This window comes from Mytilus trossulus, chromosome 11 (assembly GCF_036588685.1).
Source record: "Mytilus trossulus isolate FHL-02 chromosome 11, PNRI_Mtr1.1.1.hap1, whole genome shotgun sequence".
Taxonomy (NCBI): Eukaryota; Metazoa; Mollusca; class Bivalvia; order Mytilida; family Mytilidae; genus Mytilus; species Mytilus trossulus.
Window position 1 is genome coordinate 69,441,387 of NC_086383.1, and position 23,576 is coordinate 69,464,962.

Here is a 23,576-nt window from a genome sequence, read left to right on the forward strand (position 1 = left end):
GTTTTAATTTTGGTGACATCACTTTTACCGTTCTAGAGTTGTGCCCCTTTTACAATTGGAAAAATTCCTGAAATATATGTGTCTGTTCTCAGTTAAACTTTAGTTTGCCTCCAAATGTTATGAAACTTATGCACAATGCTTATTACCATAAAACTCAGATCAAGTACAAATTTGGGTAGCGTCACTTTTACAGTTCTTGAGGTATATCCCTTTCAAACGTTATATGCAAGCAGGGGCATCATCTGTGTCCCATGGGTACATTCCTCCATTTATCTACTCCATGCTTGAATATATTGATTGGCTATTTGGTGTATAGTTTTATCATGACAAGTTACAAATCAAGTTTGAATTTTGTTCTGGTCTGAAGATTTTTTGCAGAGTTATGGTCCTTTGACTTACAAAATTCACTCAAATAATCAGTTTTCAGCACTAATTTTCGTCATGCTTGAAGGTATTGATTTGATAATTGGTATATAGTTTTATCATGACAAGTTACAGATCAAGTTTAATTTGTTTTCCAGTCTAATGATTGAGTGCAGATTAATAAATGGTCCTTGGACTTATTGACTTGATATTTGTTAAATAGTTTACATTATGACAAGTTATTGATCAAGTTAGAATTTTGTTACAATACAATGAATTTTAAACTGGTAGGGGACTATGTATTGACATGCAATACTCACAGAATGCGTGTTAGCTATAAACTTGGAGTTTATCGTCTGTTTATCTACTGCCGTTCTGTCTGTAATTTTTTTTAAATATTTCTTCTTCTTAAACTGAACTTAAATCATACCTGAGGCTTCTAGCTTCAAATTCATTCCTGAATTTCCTGCTCAAAGTTAAAACACAGGAATAAAACAGACAAAAATGGTAGTTTTTGTCTTTGCTAAAAAGACAGTACGACATATACATATAGTGACCTTATTTATTCTGTTGAGGCATATGTTACGGTTTTGCTAAAAATCATTCAATGCTTTTGGCTTTGAGTATGTCTTTTGATGGTATCAGTATAACAACAGCACAATATTAAACCAAAATAATTTTGTTTGGAATATTATCTATTCAAGTGATATATATTATTTTACAGAAACGTATGACGCTTTAGATGTGGTTTACAATAAGGTGTTGATGACTTCAGTAGAAGAGGACGAAAGAAAAGAAGAAAAAACACCAAAGAAACCACATTTACCAGATTCAAACCTTGTTAGAAGTGATAGTAAAGTGATGACCGCAGGTCCCTCCCAACAGCCTCTAGCAGCCAAACCTTTGTCACCTCAAGTATCCGACAGTGTGTCCAAGAGAATACCAGAGTTAAAAACACATATGAAATCGAAAATGACAAAAGAAGAAATAAAAAAGAGAATGGAAAAAGTCCTTAAAAGTGGAAACTACAAGATGAAAGTAGGAAGACTGATTTTTTGGGACTTTGGTGGACAGTATGTTTACTATACGACACACCAAACCTTCATGACGTTCAGAGCTTTGTTTCTTGTGGTATTTGACGGAAGCAAAGGATTACATGAACTAGTCCCAGATGTTCTGTGTTTTCCAGGGCAGCACATGACACCAACACCAGCAGGTATTGTATGTTAGTTACAATACAAAGACTCATATTGAACATCATTCATTGTTTATTATGTTAAAAATTTGTAAGGGTTCCGTGGAACCCAGTGTCTCGCCTACTTTTGCTGTAAATCACAGGCTCAACAAAAATTAGGAAAAAAATCAATAAAAATATTCCTCTTGATACTATCTTTTGATTGTAAGGAGCTTCTGTCCTAGTTTGGTAAAAATCTAGGATAGTTAATGAATCTAATAAATGTTTTGAAAACTTTAACTGCAGACTGTATGAAGTATTAACTGGAAGAAAATCTAAGTCCATTTAAAAGTAAAATACAGAAAAAAAGGAGTTATCTTTTTACAAAATTTACTTCTGGATACTATCTTATGATCATAAATAAGCTTCTGTCCAAGTTTGGTACAAACCAAGGATAGTTTAGGAAAGTTATTAAAATTCTAAAAACTTTAACCACAGAGTGAATGTAATGTTTCCCCACAGAAAAACTAAGTCCATTTAAAAGTAAATAAAGAAAAAATGGATTTTTTTTTTTACAAAATTTACTTCTGGATGCTATCTTATGATCATAAACAAGCTTCTGTCCAAGTTTTGTACAAACCAAGGATAGTTTAAGAAAGTTATTAAAATTCTAAAAACTTTAACCACAGAGTGAATGTAATGTTTCCCCGCAGAAAAAAACTAAGTCCATTTATAAGTAAAATACGGAAAAAATGGAATTTTATTTTTACAAAATTTACTTTGGATACTATCTTATGATCATAAACAAGCTTCTGTCCAAGTTTGGTACAAACCAAGGATAGTTTAAGAAAGTTATAAAAATTCTAAAAACTTTAACCACAGAGTGAATGAAATGTTTCCCCGCAGAAAAAACTAAGTCCATTTATAAGTAAAATACGGAAAAAATGGAATTTATTTTTACAAAATTTACTTCTGGATACTATCTTATGATCATAAACAAGCTTCTGTCCAAGTTTGGTAGAAATCCAGTACAGTTTAGGAAAGTTATTAAAATTTCAAAAACTTTAACCACAGAGTGAATATTTGTGGACGCCGCCGACGACGACACCGACGACGACGGAAAGTAGGATCGCTTAGTCTTGCTTTTTCGACTAAAGTCGAAGGCTCGACAAAAAAGCATTTACTTTATCATTAGTAAAAACAAGACTTCCAGGTTACTGTGCCAATACTTACTTTGATATTGTGAAGACAATGAAAGCTTTCCCAATAATCAGTTGGAATTTAACTGTGATTTTAATTTTTGCAAAGTGTACTGTCCCATTGAATAGTTACCATAGCTTTTTTGTCGAGCCTTCGACTTTAGTCGAAAAAGCGAGACATAGCGATCCTACTTTCCGTCGGCGTCGTCGGCGGCGGCGTCCACAAATATTCACTCTGTGGTTAAAGTTTTTAAAATTTTAATAACTTTCTTAAACTATACTGGATTTCTACCAAACTTGGACAGAAGCTTGTTTATGATCATAAGATAGTATCCAGAAGTGAATTTTGTAAAAATAAAATTCCATTTTTGTCGAGCCTTCGACTTTAGTCGAAAAAGCGAGACTAAGCGATCCTACATTCCGTCGTCGTGGGCGTCGGCGGCGGCGGCGTCCACAAATATTCACTCTGTGGTTAAAGTTTTTGAAAATTTAATAACTTTCTTAAACTATGCTGGATTTCTACCAAACTTGGACAGAAGCCTGTTTATGATCATAAGATAGTATCCAGAAGTAAATTTTTCAAAAATAAAATTCCATTTTTTCTGTTTTTTACTTATAAGTCAACTTAGTTTTTCTGCGGGGAAACATTACATTCACTCTGTGGTTAAAGTTTTTAAAATTTGAATATCTTTCTTAAACTATACTGGATTTCTACCAAACTTTGACAGAAGCTTGTTTATGATCATAAGATAGTATCCAGAAGTAAAGTTTGCAAAAATAAAATTCCTTTTTTTCTGTTTTTTGCTTATAAATGGACTTAGTTTTTTCTGCAGGGAAACATTACATTCACTCTCTGGTTAAAGTTTTTAAAATTTTAATAACTTTTTTTTAACTATCATGGGTTTGTACCAAACTTGGACAGAAGCTTGTTTATGATCATAAGATAGTATCCAGAAGTAAATTTTGTAAAAAATAAATCCAGTTAACATAAAATACAGTCTGCACTTTAAGTTTTTAAAACATTTATTCGATTCATAAACTATCCTGAAATGTACACTGTATACAAACTTGGACAGAAGCATCTTACAATCAAATGATAGTATCAGTAGGAATATTTTTATTGATTGTTTTCCTCATTTTTGTTGAGCCTGGGAGTTACAGCAAAAGTAGGTGAGACACTGGGTTCCGCGGAACCCTTACAAATTTTTTCAGTATTTTACTTATAAATGGACTTAGTTTTTCTGCCGGTAAACATTACATTCACTCTGTGGTTAAAGTTTTTAAAATTTGAATAACTTTCGTAAACTATCCTGGGTTTGTACCAAACTTGGACAGAAGCTTGTTTATGATCATAAGATTGTATCCAGAAGTAAATTTTTTAAAAATAAATTTCCATTTTTTCCGTATTTTACTTATAAATGGACTTAGTTTTTCTGCCGGGAAACATTACATTCACTCTGTGGTTAAAGTTTTTGAAATTTTAATAACTTTCTTAAACTATACTTGATTTCTACCAAACTTGGAACAGAAGCTTGTTTATGATCATAAGATAGTATCCAGAAGTAAATTTTTTAAAAATAAATTTCAATTTTTTCAATATTTCACTTTTAAATGGACTTAGATTTTCTGCCAGGAAACAACACATGCACTTTGTAGTTAAAGTTTGAATTTTTTTTAATAACTTTCTTCTTTCCTATACCATTTTGGATTTGTTACCAAACTTGGACAGAAGCTTTTTTATGATCATAAGCTAGTATTGAGAAGGAAATTTTGTTAAAATTTTGTACCTGTGTATCTGTATTTTACTTATAAATGGACTTAGTTTTTCTTCCAGTTAACATTACATACAGTCTGCAGTTAAAGTTTTAAAACATTTATTAGATTCATAAACTATCTTGGATATTTACCAAACCTGGACAGAAGCTTTTTACGATCAAAAGATAGTATCAACAGGAATAATTTTATTGATTTTTTTTCCTCATTTTTGTTGAGCCTGTGATTAGCAGCAAAAGTAGGCGAGACACTGGGTTCTGCGGAACCCTTACAAATTTTTTAACTGTGTTGATCATGTTTATGTTGTCCCATTTAATAGTTACCATAGCTTTGTTATCTGTGTTGTTCATGTTTATGTTGTTCAAAGGAAACTTGGAATTTCGGATTTTCATGAAAAAAACCATTCATTGATTATAAATAGGGCTGTACATACAAAAACAATACTAGTGATACAAAAAATCATTAAAACTGAATAAATGACATATATTACAAAATTATATTAATAATATTTAGTAGACTAGAAATGAGTGCCGATTAGTTATTTTCAAAACAGTTATTGTTAGTGATCTCATGTTTTCAATTCTTGCCAGATTTTTTATGAAATTTATATTAAGTATATCTCAGTAGTAGAGTAGATATTTTCCAAAATCAGTGCCGATTAATTATTTTCAAGCATTCATGCCCATTTGAAATATTAAATATATCTAAATAGCTTAACATTTGCAGTCAAGTCTGTGTTTTCTTAATTTTTAGCTCACCTGGCCCGAAGGGCCAAGTGAGCTTTTCTCATCACTTGGCGTCCGGCGTCCGGCGTCGTCCGTCGTCGTCCGTCGTCGTCCTGCGTCCGTCGTCGTTAACTTTTACAAAAATCTTCTCCTCTGAAACTGCTGGGCCAAATTGATCCAAACTTGGCCATAATCATCATTGGGGTATCTAGTTTAAAAATTGTGTCCGGTGACCCCGCCAACCAACCAAGATGGCCGCCACGGCTAAAAATAGAACATAGGGGTAAAATGCAGTTTTTGGCTTATAACTCAAAAACCAAAGCATTTACAGCAAATCTGACGTGGGGTAAAAATGTTCATCAGGTCAAGATCTAACTGCCCTGAAATTTTCAGATGAATCGGACAACCTGTTGTTGGGTTGCTGCCCCTGAATTGGTAATTTTAGGGAAATTTTGCTGTTTTTTGTTATTATCTTGAATATTATTATAGATAGAGATAAACTGTAAACAGCAATAATGTTCAGCAAAGTAAAATCTACAAAAAAGTCAACATAACCAAAATGGTCAGTTGACCACTTTAGGAGTTATTGTCCTTTATAGTCAATTTTTAACCATTTTTCGTAAATCTTGGTAATCTTTTACAAAAATCTTCTCCTCTGAAACTACCAGGCCAAATTTAAACAAACTTGGCCGCAATCATCATTGGGGTATTTAGTTTGAAAATTGTGTGGCGTGACCCGGCCAATCAACAAAGATGGCCGCCATGGCTAAAAATAGAACATAGGGGTAAAATGCAGTTTTTTGCTTATAACTCAAAAACCAAAGCATTTAGAGCAAATCTAACAGGGAGTAAAATTGTTAATCAGGTCAAGATCTATTTGCCATGAAATTTTCAGATGGATTGGACAAACTGCTGTTAGGTTGCTGCCCCTGAATTAGTCATTTTAAGGAAATTTTGCCGTTTTTTGTTATTATCTTGAATATTATTATAGAAAGAGATAAACTGTAAAGGGAAACAATGTACAGCAAAGTAACACTTAAAAATAAGTCAACATAACCTAAATGGTCAATTGACCCCATAAGGAGTTATTGCCCTTTATAGTCAATTTACCCCATAAGGAGTTATTGCCCTTTATAGTCAATTTTTAACAATTTTCATAAAATTTGTAAATTTTAACTAACATTTTCCACTGAAGCTCTTAGGCCAAGTTCTATATAGATAGAATGATTGTAAGCAGCAATAATGTTCAGTAAAGTAAGATATACAAACACATCACCATCACCAAAACACAATTTTGTCATGAATTCAAATGCGTCCTTTGTTTAATATTCACATAGACCAAGGTGAGCGACACAGGCTCTTTGGAGCCTCTAGTTTTGTAGAGTAAAAAGAACAAAAATAAGGTTATTTTTTTAAGTAACTGCCACTGGACCTTGCAAAGGTGAAATATGTGCTATGCAGGGGACAGTCGGTGTATTTTATTTTAAATGGATTTCCTTCATCAAAAATAAATTATCTGTCAATTTGCTCCCTAATAAAATGTATTTCTTTGGTTTTTATCACTATATATATATTAATTATGACATACCAGTTTCTAATTTTTAATATGAAACTTTTATTTTATTTTTTCATATTGTTTTTATATTTCAGTATTCCTTCAACATTGGGTTAACTCTATTCTAACATATTGTAAGGTGGTATATGTAGGCATTCCGAAGATCTTGTTTGTTGCCACCCATAAAGACAAAATACCAGTGGTGAGTAAATTAGTTAAAACAGGAGGCTGATCAAGTAATATAATTTAGATATAACAGGAGGCTGATCAAGTAATATAATTTAGATATAACAGGAGGCTGATCAAGTAATATAATTTAGATATAACAGGAGGCTGATCAAGTAATATAATTTAGATATAACAGAAGGCTGATCAAGTAATATAATTTAGATATAACAGAAGGCTGATCAAGTAATATAATTTAGATATAACAGGAGGCTGATCAAGTCAATCTTTTTTCGTGTCCAGTTATATTTGTAGTTCTTAATTAATTGTAACAAGGATGATTTTGTTTGCCTTTTTTTTTTTGCATTATTGCCTTATATCTTAAAAAGTAAAATAGATAGAAATATACATAAACAAGGTAAAATGATCATTAAAACAAGAAAGGTAAATATGCTAGATATACTTACTGGAGGTGTGATGGGATGATTGAAGCTGTTAATTTTCTCCTTGATAATATTTATGTACGTTTCGGCAACAAAGTTTATTGACATGTTGTATGTATTCCTATGGGCACTAATTGCACCCCTTTAATAGCAGACATGCTTTTGTACTGTTATGAATAAACTCATCATAGATACCAGGATTACATTTTCTATTTACATCAGACGCGGGTTCCGTCTACAAAAGACTCATCAGTGACGCTTGAATCCATAAAGTTAAAAAGGCCAAATACAATACAAAGTTGAGCATTGAGGACCGAAATTCCTAAAAGTTTTGCCAAATATGAATCACAGCGTATGACAAAACTCAGTAAAAACTTGTCTCAAATGCATTTAATTAATAAATTCAACAATACTTACCATTATCTTGATGATATTTTTTCGTTAAATAATCAAGAATTTTCTCAATATACTGCCGCAATTTACCCAAAGGAACCTACTTTAAATAAATCAAATTTAAACAGTAATAACTGTCCTTTCCTAGATACAGGTATTTCTGTTTTAAACGGGAAACTCCACACTAAAATTTACATCAAAAGGGACGATTTTCGTTCTCTATTGTTTATTTTCCCATTTTGGATGGTGATGATCCTTTGGCACCATCTTACAGTGTTTATATTTCACAACTCGCTCGCTATGCCCGTATCTGTTGTGACATTTTTTATTTTAACGGACGTAATCAATGTATTTCTGGTAAATTAACAAGTCAGGGATTTCGTTACCATAAATTACTTAAAACCTTAACTAAATTCTTCCTAAATATAAAGATTCGGTTCTAAAGTTTGGTTGAACCTGTAGAAAACTTATTTCAAACGGGATAGCACATCCTCATTTTTACTGAAATGTTGTTTACTGTGCCCTGAAATATAGAAACGATCCTGGTAAACTTATTGATCCTTTTAAATAAACTTATTCTAAAAGGTTACCAATTCAACACTGTAATTAGATCATTGAATATTGTTTTTATTGGTATTAATATTGATTTTTTATGCCCCACCTACGATAGTAGAAGGGCATTATGTTTTCTGGTCTGTGCGTCCTTCCTTCCGTGCGTCCTTATGTGCCTCCTTCCGTCTGTGCGTCCATCCGTCCCATTTCAAGTTAAAGTTTTTGGTCAAGGTAGTTTTTGAAGAAGCTAAAGTCCAATCAACTTGAAACTTAGTACACATGTTCCTTATGATATGATCTTTCTTATTTTAAAACAAAATTAATCTTTTGAACCCATTTTCATGGTCCACTGAACATAGAAACTAAAAGTGTGAGTTTCAGGTTAAAGTTTTTGGTCAAGGTAGTTTTCAATGAAGTTAAAGTCCAATCAACTGGAAACTTAGTACACATGTTCCCTTTTGGTATATCAATTTACTTTTAAGGCCAAATTAGATTTTTTACCCATTTTCACGGTCCATTGAACATGGAAAATGATAATGCGAGTGGGACATCCGTGTACTTTGGACACATTCTTGTTTATCAGTAAATTAAAAGCAAACTAAATATTATTTCATATACAAATACACATTCATGGATCTACAGTCTGTCCATGCCTGTATCTTGGCATTGTACAAGGTCCTGTTTTTCTCTGACTGTTTATGACGTCTTCAAACTAAATCCATTGGATGTTGGATGTGTATTGATTGATAATTTTGTCTTAGATGCATGATTTTTTATTAGTTGTTAGTGGCTTTGAGTACTCTCAGATCCGTACTTGGTGTCTCTTTGTTGTTGGGATGTACAAGTATCTGGCCACGTCCACTTGTATTTGTAGTATTTGTATCTATCTGATGGGTTAAGCCTTTTTCAACTGACTTTAATAGTTCATCTCTATGTTGTACTGTTACACCCCTGTCCCATGTTAGGGGAGGGTTGGGATCCCACTATCATGTTTAACCCCGCCACATTCTGTTTATATGGGACAACATCCCTAATGCGCCTTGAAATGAGGAACTCAAAAGTCACGCACGTGTAAAGAAAAAATCTCTGTGTAGTGATATTGGACATGTTTCTATTTTTAGGCAAATGACTGAACTTAATTATTTGTGGTGATTAGGAAAGTAGAGGAACATAGAATAAATGTGTAAAAACTATGGAGCTATTGAATGTATTCAAAGTATTAAATTTTCAAAGAACTTATTGTGTTAAAAAGGGGATATTTTACCACAAGGAGCCGCATCACAACAGGATGTTCTGGGTTTGCTAATTTACGGAAAAAGTAATCGCACTTCGTACCCCGAAAAATTTAACCACATATGTGAAAATGTCACAGCTTCGAAACAAGCTATCATACATATCCAAGTTAAGGATATGGACTGAGCTACAGGAAAAAACGTTACCATTACCGCCTATGTAAAAACAATTAAAGATTTTGACCCATATGTGCCTATCCCAAGTCAGGTGCCTGCTATTCAGTGGTTGTCGTTTGTTTATGTGTTACATGTTTGTTTTTTCGTTCATTTTTTACATAAATAAGGCCGCTAGTTTTCTCGTTTGAATTGTGTTACGTTGCCATTTCGGGGCCTTTTATAGCTGACTATGCGGTATGGGCTTTGCTCATCGGTGACCTATAATTGTTAATTTCTGTATCATTTCGTCTCTAGTGTAGAGTTGTCTTATTGGCAATCATACCACATCTTCTTTTATATCTACAAATAAGGTACTATGGCCAGAAACGACAGTGGACTCCTAATTGGAAAAATCCCCCTTAATGATGAGTTTTTTTCACATTTCTCTCATTTTTGCCTATTATCAATTTAACAGTAACAGATCAAGAGAAACTTTAATGAGCAAAACTGATCAATATGGCCAGATATACAAAACAGAAAATACTTCTGGTCCACATTTATCAAACTTGGCCGCAATCATCATTACGGCAATTAGTTTTAAAAGATTGCCGACATGGCTTAAAATAGAATATAGGAGTAAGATGCAAGTTTTGTCTTTTATCTTGTAAAACACTGTATTCTATAAAAATATTTAAAAAGCATGCATTGTTTGTAAAATTCTTTTACTATTTTTTACTCTTTTTACTTTACTATCATCGACTTTTTAAAAAAAAATGTAATTTTAAAAATTGATAATGTCATATCGTAAATTATCACTTTGAAGGAGGATGTGGAGTCCAGGCGTGAGGAGTTGTACAATGGAGTAGAGGAATTGTTTAAGGACCACGAGGGACGAAACCATCTTGTCCTAACACAACGGATATTTGTCAATGCAAGGGATAACACAGATACAGAAATTGAAGTCCTGAAGAAAGCCATCACAGAACTTACGTTTGAACATCCTTGTTGGGGGGAGAAGATGCCCAACGCTTGTGTTCCCCTTGAACTCGAGATAGCAGAGCTAGTGGCAGAAGGAAAACAAATCTTGTCATTGAAGGATGTAGAAGAATTGAATGCCATAAGCAAGGTGTCTGTAATGTCCCCTGACCAACTCAAAGATTTCCTAAATTTCCACCACTCCTTGGGGAAGATTGTATACTTTGATACTCCACAGCTTAAAGATTTCGTAATCATCAACCCCTTACTCATGGTGGAGGTTATGAGGTCTTTTGTGACAGGTATGTATATCATTATTTAGTATGAAGGTTATGAAGTCCTTTGTGGTAGGTATTAATATCACTACTTAGTATGAAGGTTATGAAGTCCTTTGTGATAGGTATTAATATCACTACTTAGTATGAAGGTTATGAAGTCCTTTGTGATAGGTATTAATATCACTTCTTAATATGAAGGTTATGAAGTCCTTTGTGGTAGGTATTAATATCACTACTTAGTATGAAGGTTATGAAGTCCTTAGTGATAGGTATTAATATCACTACTTAGTATGAAGGTTATGAAGTCCTTAGTGATAGGTATTAATATCACTACTTAGTATGAAGGTTATGAAGTCCTTTGTGATAGGTATTAATATCACTACTTAGTATGAAGGTTATGAAGTCCTTTGTGGTAGGTATTAATATCACTACTTAGTATGAAGGTTATGAAGTCCTTAGTGATAGGTATTAATATCACTACTTAGTATGAAGGTTATGAAGTCCTTTGTGATAGGTATTAATATCACTACTTAGTATGAAGGTTATGAAGTCCTTTGTGGTAGGTAATAATATCACTACTTAGTATGAAGGTTATGAAGTCCTTTGTGATAGGTATTTATGTCAATACTTATTATGAAGGTTAGGGGCCTTTATGACACTTATTTATCTCCATACTTATTAAAGAGGTTATGAGTTCCTTTATGTGAATACTTATCGTGGAGGTTTTGATTTGTGACAGGTATTCATGTCATTGCAAATTATGAAGGTTATGAGGTCCTTTGTGACAGGTATTTATGTCATTCCAAATAATGAAGGTTATGAGATCCTTTGTGACAGGTATTTATGTCATTCTAAATTATGAAGGTTATGAGGTCCTTTGTGACAGGTATTTGTGTCATTCCAAATTATGAAGGTTATGAGGTCCTTTGTGACAGGTATTTATGTCATTCCAAATTATGAAGGTTATGAGATCCTTTGTGACAGGTATTTATGTCATTCCAAATTATGAAGGTTATGAGATCCTTTGTGACAGGTATTTATGTCATTCCAAATTATGAAGGTTATGAGATCCTTTGTGACAGGTATTTATGTCATTCTAAATTATGAAGGTTATGAGATCCTTCATATTTTGCTTAAAACAAGATTAAATTTGCTTTCAAGTGAACATTGATTAATTACATATTTATCCTTAGTTGCATTCAAGTTGGTTGGTCTCTGGTGGATAGTTGTTACATTGGCAATCAAACCACATCATCCTCTTTTAAAAGCGTTTTTTATGTTTTTTATATTTTGCAGATAAAGTATTTTGGCCAGAGGAAAAGAAAATTCATGAAACTTTTAAAAGAATGTCAAAATATGGGACCATAAGACGGGAAGACCTCTTTCTAATCTGGGAGCAAAAAGATTTCAGTGCAATATTGCCATACAAAGAGTTTATATTTAACAGCTTGATTTATTTAGATATCCTAGCAGAGCAACGGAGATATGATACATCTACAGGAAGTCGGTTACCAGTGGAAAACTTCTTTGTTCCCTGTATGGTTACAGAGAGAAATACCACCAACTTCATGGACAAAGAATGTACATCAGAGAGAGCTATATGCTTAGCGTTTTTATTTAAAGGCACTATTATACCACCAGCCCTACCAAATCGTCTGATCAGTGCATGTCTTAGCATGTGGACCGTGAAGCAGTATGAAGGGAGACAACTCCTGTTCTCAGGATTTATTGGTTTATCATTTGACAAATCACATGATATCGTTGTATGCGTTGAGGGCAACAAGATTCTCCTTTACATCGTTCACAGAACCTCCTCCGGGTTAATCGTACCTGATATAGCTACAGGTGTTAAAGAATGCCTGGTTGTAACAATGGAAAGAATCTCAGATTTCTACCACTCCACAGTCCATGCAAAACGCAGCCAACAATCGCCATTTCACATTGAATATTCATGTTCAAATTTAAAATGCTTCATCAGTGCAGAAGAAGCCAAGCAGACCAATGGATGGATTTGTGACAAACATAACCAAACACACAAAAGAAGACACTGGCGCGTTTGGAATCAAGATCAGGTGTGTTTTACATATCAGGGAAACAATCAAATGAGTAACATTATCAAATTATACACACATTAATCATAGAATATAATAAGAATCCAAGAGTCAAACAAGTAATTGTATTATAGTTAATATATAATTATTTTATAGTCTTGAGCATTATCTTGCAGACTTTGTATCAATTTATAATCATGATGTTCAAATTATGCTGCCTAAAAATATTCTTTAGAATTAATTTATAATCGTTTTCTCTGTTCATTAATCTATCTGTGTGTCTGTTCTTCCATTCCTTCGTGTATCAAACGTTTTTCACATAAAAAGTAAGTATAACCTTGCTTGATCGAAACACAGATGAAAGATAAACATCAAAGGAAGAACAAAAGATTATATATTGTTGTCTCAAAATGACGGCTGTTTAATGCCAGTTGAATTAAATTAAATATAATGCGCATTTAAAACATATTTATAACATTTTATTCGAAATAAAAATTTTCATATTAATTTTTCTGCAGACAAAAGAACAGTGTGAAGAGGACTGTCAAGGTAAATATTGTAACACTTCAAAATAATTCCAATCTGTAGAAACGTGTTCAAAATAATTCCAATCTGTAGAAACCTGTTCAAAATAATTCCAATCTGTAGAAACGTGTGTTTGTGTATACGTGTCCCTCTATTGACTTTAAATTATGAATTGTGTTGTGAAACCTGTTGATCTGTAAATTTAAGTGTCCCTCAATGTTGATCTGTTTGTATAAGTGTCCCTCTATGTACTTTAATTATTGACTTGTGATGTTAAACCTGTTCATCTGTTTGTATATGTGTCCCTCTATGTATTTAAGATGGTGACATGTGTTGTGAAACCTGTTCATCTGTTTGTATAAGTGCTCCTCTATGTAATTTAAATGGTGACTTGTGTTGTGAAACCTGTTGATCTGCTTGTTTATGTGTCCCTCTCTGTAATTTAAATGGTGACTTGTGTTGTGAAACCTGTTGATCTGTTTGTTTAAGTGTCCATATGTGTACTTTAAATGGTGACATCTGTTTGTATACGTGTCCCTCTATGTATATAAGATGGTGACATGTGTTGTGAAACCTGTTCATCTGTTTGTATAAGTGTCCCTCTATGCACTTTAAATTGTGACTTATTTTGTGAAACCTGTTCATCTGTTTGTTTAAGTGTCCCTCTATGTACTTTAATTATTGACTTGTGATGTTAAACCTGTTCATCTGTTTGTATATGTGTCCCTCTATGTATTTAAGATGGTGACATGTGTTGTGAAACCTGTTCATCTGTTTGTATAAGTGCTCCTCTATGTAATTTAAATGGTGACTTGTGTTGTGAAACCTGTTGATCTGCTTGTTTATGTGTCCCTCTCTGTAATTTAAATGGTGACTTGTGTTGTGAAACCTGTTGATCTGTTTGTTTAAGTGTCCATATGTGTACTTTAAATGGTGACATCTGTTTGTATACGTGTCCCTCTATGTATATAAGATGGTGACATGTGTTGTGAAACCTGTTCATCTGTTTGTATAAGTGTCCCTCTATGCACTTTAAATTGTGACTTATTTTGTGAAACCTGTTCATCTGTTTGTTTAAGTGTCCCTCTATGTACTTTAAATGGTGACTTGTGTTGTGAAACCTGTTGATCTGTTTGTATAAATGTCCCTCTATGTACTTTAAATTGTGACTTGTGTTGTGAAACCTGTTCATCTGTTTGTATAAATGTCCGTCTATGTACTTTAAATTGTGACTTGTGTTGTGAAACCTGTTCATCTGTTTGTTTACATGTCCCTCTATTGACTTTAAATGGTGACATGTGTTGTGAAACCTGTTCATCTGTTTGTTTCAGTGTCCCTCTGTGTACTTTAAATGGTGACTTGTGCTGTGAAACCTGTTCATCTGTTTGTATAAATGTCCCTATATGTACAGATGGTGACATGTGTTGTGAAACCTGTTGATCTGTTTGTATAAGTGTCCCTTTATATACTTTAAATGGTGACTTGTGTTGTGAAACCTGTTGATCTGTTTGTTTAAGTGTCCCTCTGTGTACTTTACATTGTGACTTGTGTTGTGAAACCTCTTTATCTGTTTGTTTAAGTGTCCCTCTATGTACTTTAAATTGTGACTTGTGTCGTGAAACCTGTTGATCTGTTTATTAATGTGTCCCTCTGTTGACTTTAAATGGTGACTTGTGCTGTGAAACCTGTTGATTTGTTTGTTTAAGTGTCCCTCTGTGTACTTTAAATGGTGACTTGTGTTGTGAAACCTGTTGATCTGTATGTTTACGTGTCTCTCTATTGACTTTAAATGGTGACATGTGTTGTGAAACTTGTTCCTCTGTTTGTATAAATGTCCTTCTGTGTACTTTAAATTGTGACTTATCTTGTAAAACCTGTTCATCTGTTTGTTTAAGTGTTCCTCTGTGTACTTTAAATTGTGACTTGTTTTGTGAAACCTGTTCATCTGTTTGTATAAGTGTCCCTCTATGTACTTTAAATGGTGACATGTGTTGTGAAACCTGTTCATCTGTTTGTTTTAATGTCCCTCTATGTATTTTCAATGATGACTTGTTTTGTGAAACCTGTTCATCTGTTTGTTTATGTGTCCCTCTATGTACTTTAAATGGTGACTTGTGTTGTGAAACCTGTTCATCTGTTTGTATAAGTGTCCCTCTTTGTACTTTAAATGGTGACATGTGTTGTGAAACCTGTTCATCTGTTTGTATAAGTGTCCCTCTATGTACTTTAAATGGTGACATGTGTTGTGAAACCTGTTCATCTGTTTGTATAAGTGTCCCTCTATGTACTTTAAATGGTGACTTGTGTTGTGAAACCTGTGATCTGTTTGTTTAAGTGTCCCTCTGTGTACTTTACATTGTGACTTGTGTTGTGAAACCTGTTCATCTGTTTGTTTAAGTGTCCCTCTATGTACTTTAAATGGTGACATGTGCTGAAACCTGTTGATCTGTATATTTAATTGTTCCTTAATGTACTTTAATTATTGACTTGTGCTGTGAAACCTGTTCATCTGTTTGTTTAAGTGTCCCTCTATGTACTTTAAATGGTGACATGTGTTGTGAAACCTGTTCATCTGTTTGTTTACATGTCCTCTATTGACTTTAAATGGTGACTTGTGCTGTGAAACCTGTTCATCTGTTTGTTTAAGTGTCCCTCTATGTACTTTAAATGGTGACATGTGTTGTGAAACCTGTTCATCTGTTTGTTTAAGTGTCCCTCTGTGTACTTTACATTGTGACTTGTGTTGTAAAACCTGTTCATCTGTTTGTTTATGTGTCCCTCTGTACTTTAAATGGTGACTTGTGCTGTGAAACCTGTTAATCTGTTTGTTTACGTGTCCCTCTATGTACTTTAAATGGTGACATGTGTTGTGAAACCTGTTCATCTGTTTGTTTACATGTCCTCTATTGACTTTAAATGGTGACTTGTGCTGTGAAACCTGTTCATCTGTTTGTTTAAGTGTCCCTCTGTGTACTTTAAATGGTTACTTGTGCTGTGAAACCTGTTAATCTGTTTGTTTACGTGTCCCTCTATGTACTTTAAATGGTGACATGTGTTGTGAAACCTGTTCATCTGTTTGTTTACATGTCCTCTATTGACTTTAAATGGTGACTTGTGCTGTGAAACCTGTTCATCTGTTTGTTTAAGTGTCCCTTTATGTAATTTAAATGGTGACATGTGTTGTGAAACCTGTTAATCTGCTTGTTTACGTGTCCCTCTATATACTTTAAATGGTGACTTGTGTTGCGAAACCTGTTCATCTGTTTGTTAAAGTGTCCCTCTGTGTACTTTAAATTGTGACTTGTGTTGTAAAACCTGTTCATCAGTTTGTTTACGTGTCCCTCTATTGACTTTAAATGGTGACTTGTGCTGTGAAACCTGTTCATCTGTTTGTTTAAGTGTCCCTCTGTGTACTTTAAATGATGATTTGTGCTGAAACCTGTTAATCTGTTTGTTTACGTGTCCCTCTATGCACTTTAAATGGTGACATGTGTTGTGAAACCTGTTCATCTGTTTGTTTACATGTCCCTCTATTGACTTTGAATGGTGACTTGTGCTGTGAAACCTGTTCATCTGTTTGTTTAAGTCTCCCTCTGTGTACTTTAAATGGTGACTTGTGCTGTGAAAATTGTTGATCTGTTTGTTTAAGTGTCCCTCTATGTACTTTAAATGGTGACATGTGTCGTGAAACCTGTTGATCTGTTTGTTTACGTGTCCCTCTATTGACTTTAAATGGTGACTTGTGCTGTGAAACCTGTTCATCTGTTTGTTTAAGTGTCCCTCTGTGTACTTTAAATGGTGACTTGTGCTGTGAAACCTGTTCATCTGTTTGTTTTTGTGTCCCTCTGTACTTTAAATGGTGACGTGTGTTGTGAAACCTGTTAATCTGCTTGTTTAAGTGTCCCTCTATGTACTTTAAATGGTGACATGTGTTGTGAAACCTGTTGATCTGTTTGTTAACGTTTCCCTATATGTACTTCAAATGGTGACTTGTGTTGTAAAATATGTTGATTTTCGAAGTAGGAAATTTTGTTTACATTTTGTACTTTTTTATTCTTATTTTACTTATAAGGGACTTAGTTTGCCTTCCGGTTGACATTACATTGTCTGCAGTTAAAGTTTTTAAAACAATTTTTAGATTCATAAACTATCCTAGATTTTTACCAAACTTGGACAGAAGCTTCTTACAATCAAAATATAGTATTGAGAGGAATATTTTTATTAATGTTTTTCCACATTTTTGTCGAGTTTGCGATTAACAGCAAAAGTAGCTGAGAAACTGGGTTCCACGGAACCCTTACATATTTTTTCAAGCACTTTTCCTCATGTTTAGCTGTTTGAGTAATGCACATCATATAATAATCTGAATTTATGTTTTAATGATGTTTTTGAAGGTAAAAATCATGATTGCATTGTGTATTTCAGGGTTAAGTGATGACGCTTTAAGCAAGACACCAAGTGATATTGAACTGTTGCGTTTTTCAAACCACTGCGAATCAAATAAAATGCATGAATTAGTTACACATCTTGGAATGCTTGGGATATGGAAAGATGTCGAATACAATCATCCTAAAGATATACAGGTTGCCAAATTTTTGCTGTTATCAAAGTGGAAAGAGATAAAAGCTAAATCCAATTTCAAAACTTTGTCAGAAGCTCTGATCAACATGGGTATATCGACCCATGTTTTGTGTCAAGTAAGTTTGTACATAGTTTTTTAAATACTCTTTCATTTTGTCTTTGAATGAAACACTGTTAGTTTTATTATTCTTTGAAGACAAATGTATTGAAATTTTCCAATAAATTTATAAGACACCAACATGTCCAAGGTTTTAATCAAAGTAAATAAAAGGAAAAGAAAAAAAAATGTAAAGTCAAACAGCAATTCTTGACAACTGTATCAAGTATAATCACAGATTGTACAAGCAACCAAAAGGAACCAATCAATACACTTAGGTCCACTGAAACTGTGAGACGGTCCTGCTTTTCTGTTGACAATTGTCGTCTTGCTCCTGAAGTATGTAACAATATGTCAGCCATTGAATGCACAATTTGGGAGTTATAGAATTCCTAGAAATCTAGTATGATATTGAAATTGATGAATAGGAATAAGACAACGGTGGAATTGCTGCTAAAAACCAATCTGACTAATATAGAGAAAGTTGTATTCTAGCATTTATGATTTCAGCACTTGCCTTACAAACATGCTAACAAAGTGTCCGTTTCATAATAACTCTGACGTATGTCAAAATACATTTCCATTTGTGTCCCTGCATTTACGCATGAACTGTTCAACCAAAGCTTCCCAAATTTTATTATGTTGTTACTGATGACAAAATGGAGGTCAAGTTCAATAATGACGATTTTGACTTTTACCGTTCAGGAGTTATGGTTCTTGAAAGATTGAAAAATGGCATTTCCATTCGTGTCCGTGCATTTACGCATGAACTGTTCAACCAAACCTTCCCAAATTTTAATATGTTGTTACTGATGACAAAATGTAGGTCAAGTTCAATAATGACCATTTTGACCTTTACCGTTCAGGAGAAATGGTTCTTGAAAGATTGAAAAATGGCTTTTGCAGTCGTGTCCGTGCATTTACACATGAACTGTTCAACGAAAGCTTTTCAAATTTTAATATGTTGTTACTGATGACAAAATGGAGGTCAAGTTCAATAATGACGATTTTGACTTTTACCGTTCAGGAGTTATGGTTCTTGAAAGATTGAAAAATGGCTTTTCCAGTCGTGTCCGTGCATTTACTCATGAACCATTCAACCTAAGCTTTTCAAATTTTAATATGTTGATACTGATGACAAAATGGAGGTTGAATTTGATATTGACGATTTTCACTTTCACTGTTCATCAGTTATGGTTCTTGTGATATTGGCAGGATACAAATAAATGTTAATAAATCCGGTTTGCTGTCGTTGTGACAGCCTCTTGTTATGTTTGTTTCAGTAAATATATAACATCAAATATTGTTGTCAATAGGATTTTAATCTTTTTTTTGTAAATACCTAAAAGCAAATATTTAATTTTTGTTTGCAGGTAAGAAGAATCATCAAAGCAGAAACAGGTAAGTAGAAATACAGTCACTTAATAAAATTAAAAATGAAAATTGGGAATTGTATCAAAGAGACAACAACCCGACCATAGAGCAGAAAACCGCTGAAGGTCACCGATGGGTTTCAGCTGGCCCCTTAACAACAATGTATACTAGTTCAGTAATAATGGACGTCATACTAAACTCGGAAACATATAAAAGAAACTAAAGTTAAAAATCATACATGACTAACAAAGACCAGAGTGTCCTGGCTAAGGACAAGAGGTCAAATATGTTTTTGAGATCTCAACCATACCCCTATACATCTAGACCATGAAGTAAAAAATCCAAACACAACACATTACGCACAGTAAACTCAGTTTAAAAAAGTCTGAGTCCGATTTAAGAAAAGGTAACAAAAGAGACTAATCAAAATGACAATGACACATTGATTAACAAAGGACTTCTCTTGTCATTTTCTGACAACCCAGCTCCAGACCTCAATTAAACTGATTAAAAAAATAAACATGGTCTCTTTCTATTTACTGGGCTATAGGCTTAATTATCAGAATGAAAACATTAATAACAAGGTACTGCTTATTTCATATCATTTAAATCTTCACAGATCAATGAACTTTGCAGAATTCTAAAAAGAAATATTTATAAAATAATGTTTCAGATATTCCAGCAGATTACTTGGATTTCATTCCAACGGATGAAATTCTAGATAAATTAGCTCCATTAATTGGTCAAGTGTTTTTCCAACTTGGCACTGAAATTGGACTATCAATTCCTGCCCTAGAAAATATACAGAGCAACAATCCTTCTGACTTAGCAGAACAGAATAGAGTCGTATTATTTAAGTGGAGAGAAGACCAACTAATCAAACCTACAATACGGGTCCTTATTCAGGCTTTAGTTAACATTGGGAGAGGTGCACGTTGTTTAGAAGAAGTTTTAAAGAATATTGATCTGAACACCCTTATAGTTTCACAACAATCGAGAGGTAAAGGGGCAATTCCAAAGAAACCAAAAATAAAACCAGAACAGGAATCACAGAGTCAGCGAAAGGTGTCAAAGACATGTTCAATAGCTTGAATAGAAAATGGTAAACACAAATGTGCATTTAAAAAGGGAAAATATACTATAGGCAAAAGAAGTGAAAAATATTGTGCATAATTTAGCCTCATTGTTTGAAAGATAAGCTATGCTGTTAACCATTATTTTTGTATTTCATTTCTTCAATGAGCATTCAACAGATCAATCCCCTGTTAATATACCCTGCTTTGAAAAAGTGAGTGTTTATTGTTTGACCTCTGTCTGTCCATCAATCAGTCCACCCAACAGTCAATCTGTCAGTCCATCAGTCCGATCGTCCCATGAATATTTTTTGTCACATCTTTCTCAGGAGCTACATTTAACACAACAATTTCTGAAATTTTGTAGCAGGGTTTATAAAAGTCAGCGTTACCATGTGTTGCGTTATCAGATTCATAATTGAACAATTTCCCGTTAGCCAAACACTTACATCATTGATCATCATTTTACACATAACATAAAAATTGAACATTTTCTTCACATTTTTCTCAGGAATTACATTACAAGGATTTTAGGGTTTATATAAGTCAACTATACCTTGTGCTGTGTTTTCAGATAAAACAACTTCCTGTTAACCTTAAAGTATTCGTTCATGAATATCATCAGTGAGCAGTAGGTCGCAGTTACACTTGTTCATTGTAAGGTTTAACACAAATAATTATAAGTGTATGTAAACCTCTTTGGTGAATTGTTTTCCTTTTTAACACACGGTTGACTGTTGTACCCCTATTGGTGACATTTATATCTATTATGTTTGTTTTTGTTTACACATTCTTGACAAGATAATTGAATTTAATATAACTCTCATACAAGTGGCAGCTAAAGCTAGCTTTAAAAAGTTATCAAAGGTACAAGGATTATAATTATATTAGTACGCCAGACGCACGTTTCGTCTACATAATACTCATCAGTGACACTCATATCAAAATATTATAAAGCCAAACATGTACAAAGTTGAAGAGCATTGAGGATCAAAAATTCCAAAAAGTATAAAACCAGGTTTAATCCACTTTTTTCTACATCAGACAGGAATATGACATTCGTTTGATGTGTTTGAGCTTTTGATTTTGCTATTTGATTAGGAACTTTCTGATTTGATTTTTTTTCAGAGTTCATTTTTTTGTGATTTCACTTTTTAGCTCACCTGGTCCAAATGGTCAAGTGAGCTTTTCTCATCATTTGGCGTCCGTCGTTAACTTTTACAAAAGTTTTCTCCTCTGAAACTACTGGGGCAAATTAAACAAAGCTTAGCCACAATCTTCATTAGGGTATCTAGTTTTAAAAATATGTCCAACGACCCAGCCAATCAACCAAGATAGCCACCATGGCTGAAAGTAGAACATGGGATTAAAATAAAGTTTGTAGGTTATATCTCTGAAACTTAAGCATTTAGAGTAAATCTGATGAGGTAAAGATGGTCAAGATCTTTCCGTTCTGAAATTTTAAGATGAATCAGACAATCCGTTGTTGGGTTTCTGCTCCTGATTGGTATTTTTAAGGAAATTTGGCAGTTTTTGCTATTATCTTCAATACAATTATACATAGAGCTAAACTGTAAACAGCAATAATGTTCAGCAAAGTAAGATCTACAAAAAGTCAACACGATGAATATTGTCAAGTAACCCTTTGAACAGTTGTTGCCCTTTATAGTAAATTTTAACAATTTTGCGTTATTTTTTTTTAATCTATTAGAAAAATCTTCTCACTTGGTCATGTTGAAACTACTTAGTCAAAATTAACTAAATTTGGCCACAATCATCATTGGGGTATATAGTTTAAAAAAATGTGTAAGATTAAAAGGTTAAAAATAGATCATAGGGGAAAATATAGATTTTGGCTTGTATCTCTGAAACCAAAGCATTTAGAGCAAGTCATGCATGGGGTAACATTGATCATTATGTCAACATCTATGAACCTGAAATGATCAGTCAACCAACTGAATTGGTAATTATAAGAAAATTTTGCAGTTTTTGGTTATTATCTTAGATATTATTATAGATAGAGTCATAAACTTTAAACAGCAATGATATACAGCAAAGTAAGATCTATAAATAAGTCAACATGAACCAAATTACCACATGACCCCTGGAGGAGTTTTTGCCCTTTAAAGTAAATTTTTTACGATTTTTTTTATTTTATAAATTCATGTAAAATTTGGTAATTTTCACACAAAATATGTTCCTCTGAAACTACTTGGCTCAGTCCATTATAGATAGAAATAATTGTGAACAATCAGAATATTCAGTAAAGTAAGATTTACAAACACGTCGCCATCACCAAAACACAAATTTGTCATGAATTTTATTCTTGTCTGTAATGTGTGTCCTTTGTTTTATATGCATAAACCAAGGTGAGCGAGACATACTCTTTATACCCTCTAGTTTGTTGTTGGTCGAGATAGCTAGTATAACCAATCTTTGATACGATGGCTTTACGTCTATTGCCGATGATCATGTGATTTTGAACTATAACTTAATAATAGTCAGCTCCTATCAAGAGTGAATTTTAAAGCTATATAAGCGCAAATCCGGCTATGGTTTTGGCTGCAGATCCTTAAAGTTAGACTGTGAGATAACTGAATTTCTTTATTGGTGTTAGGCTACAATTAAAATGTAAGGTATATTCGTATGAGTCCCAAAATGTGCTCCACTGTAAAACATCCCCGTCAAAATGTGGTAAATTTAATTTAGGTAATCTATGGTTATTACTAAATATGGTGGTTGTTTGTAGGAATATTTTTCGTGACTATTGTAAGTGTGTAAATTCGGGTTAAGAAAGTTGCGTGATTGATTTCTGGTATTATTTGCCTCTAACAGAATTCTTTCAGTAGTTGTTAGCGTGTAAACGGCTGTTTGTTTGTATTACTAGTGTTT

The 23,576-nt window shown here is 33.4% G+C and overlaps 1 protein-coding gene across 1 annotated transcript in view; it reads left to right on the forward strand.

Moving 5' to 3' along the window:
• Positions 1-22,458, forward strand: part of LOC134690269 (uncharacterized) — a 48,238-nt gene extending 25,780 nt beyond the window's left edge. Inside the window, exons 9-16 of the mRNA XM_063550246.1 lie at positions 1,088-1,579; positions 6,885-6,991; positions 10,554-11,007; positions 12,280-13,055; positions 13,553-13,583; positions 17,985-18,256; positions 19,611-19,638; positions 20,285-22,458. Of these exons, the coding sequence (XP_063406316.1) occupies positions 1,088-1,579; positions 6,885-6,991; positions 10,554-11,007; positions 12,280-13,055; positions 13,553-13,583; positions 17,985-18,256; positions 19,611-19,638; positions 20,285-20,703 (2,579 nt within the window). The 3' untranslated portion in view covers positions 20,704-22,458. The remainder of the gene's footprint in view (positions 1-1,087; positions 1,580-6,884; positions 6,992-10,553; positions 11,008-12,279; positions 13,056-13,552; positions 13,584-17,984; positions 18,257-19,610; positions 19,639-20,284) is intronic.
• Positions 22,459-23,576: the final 1,118 nt, after the last annotated feature.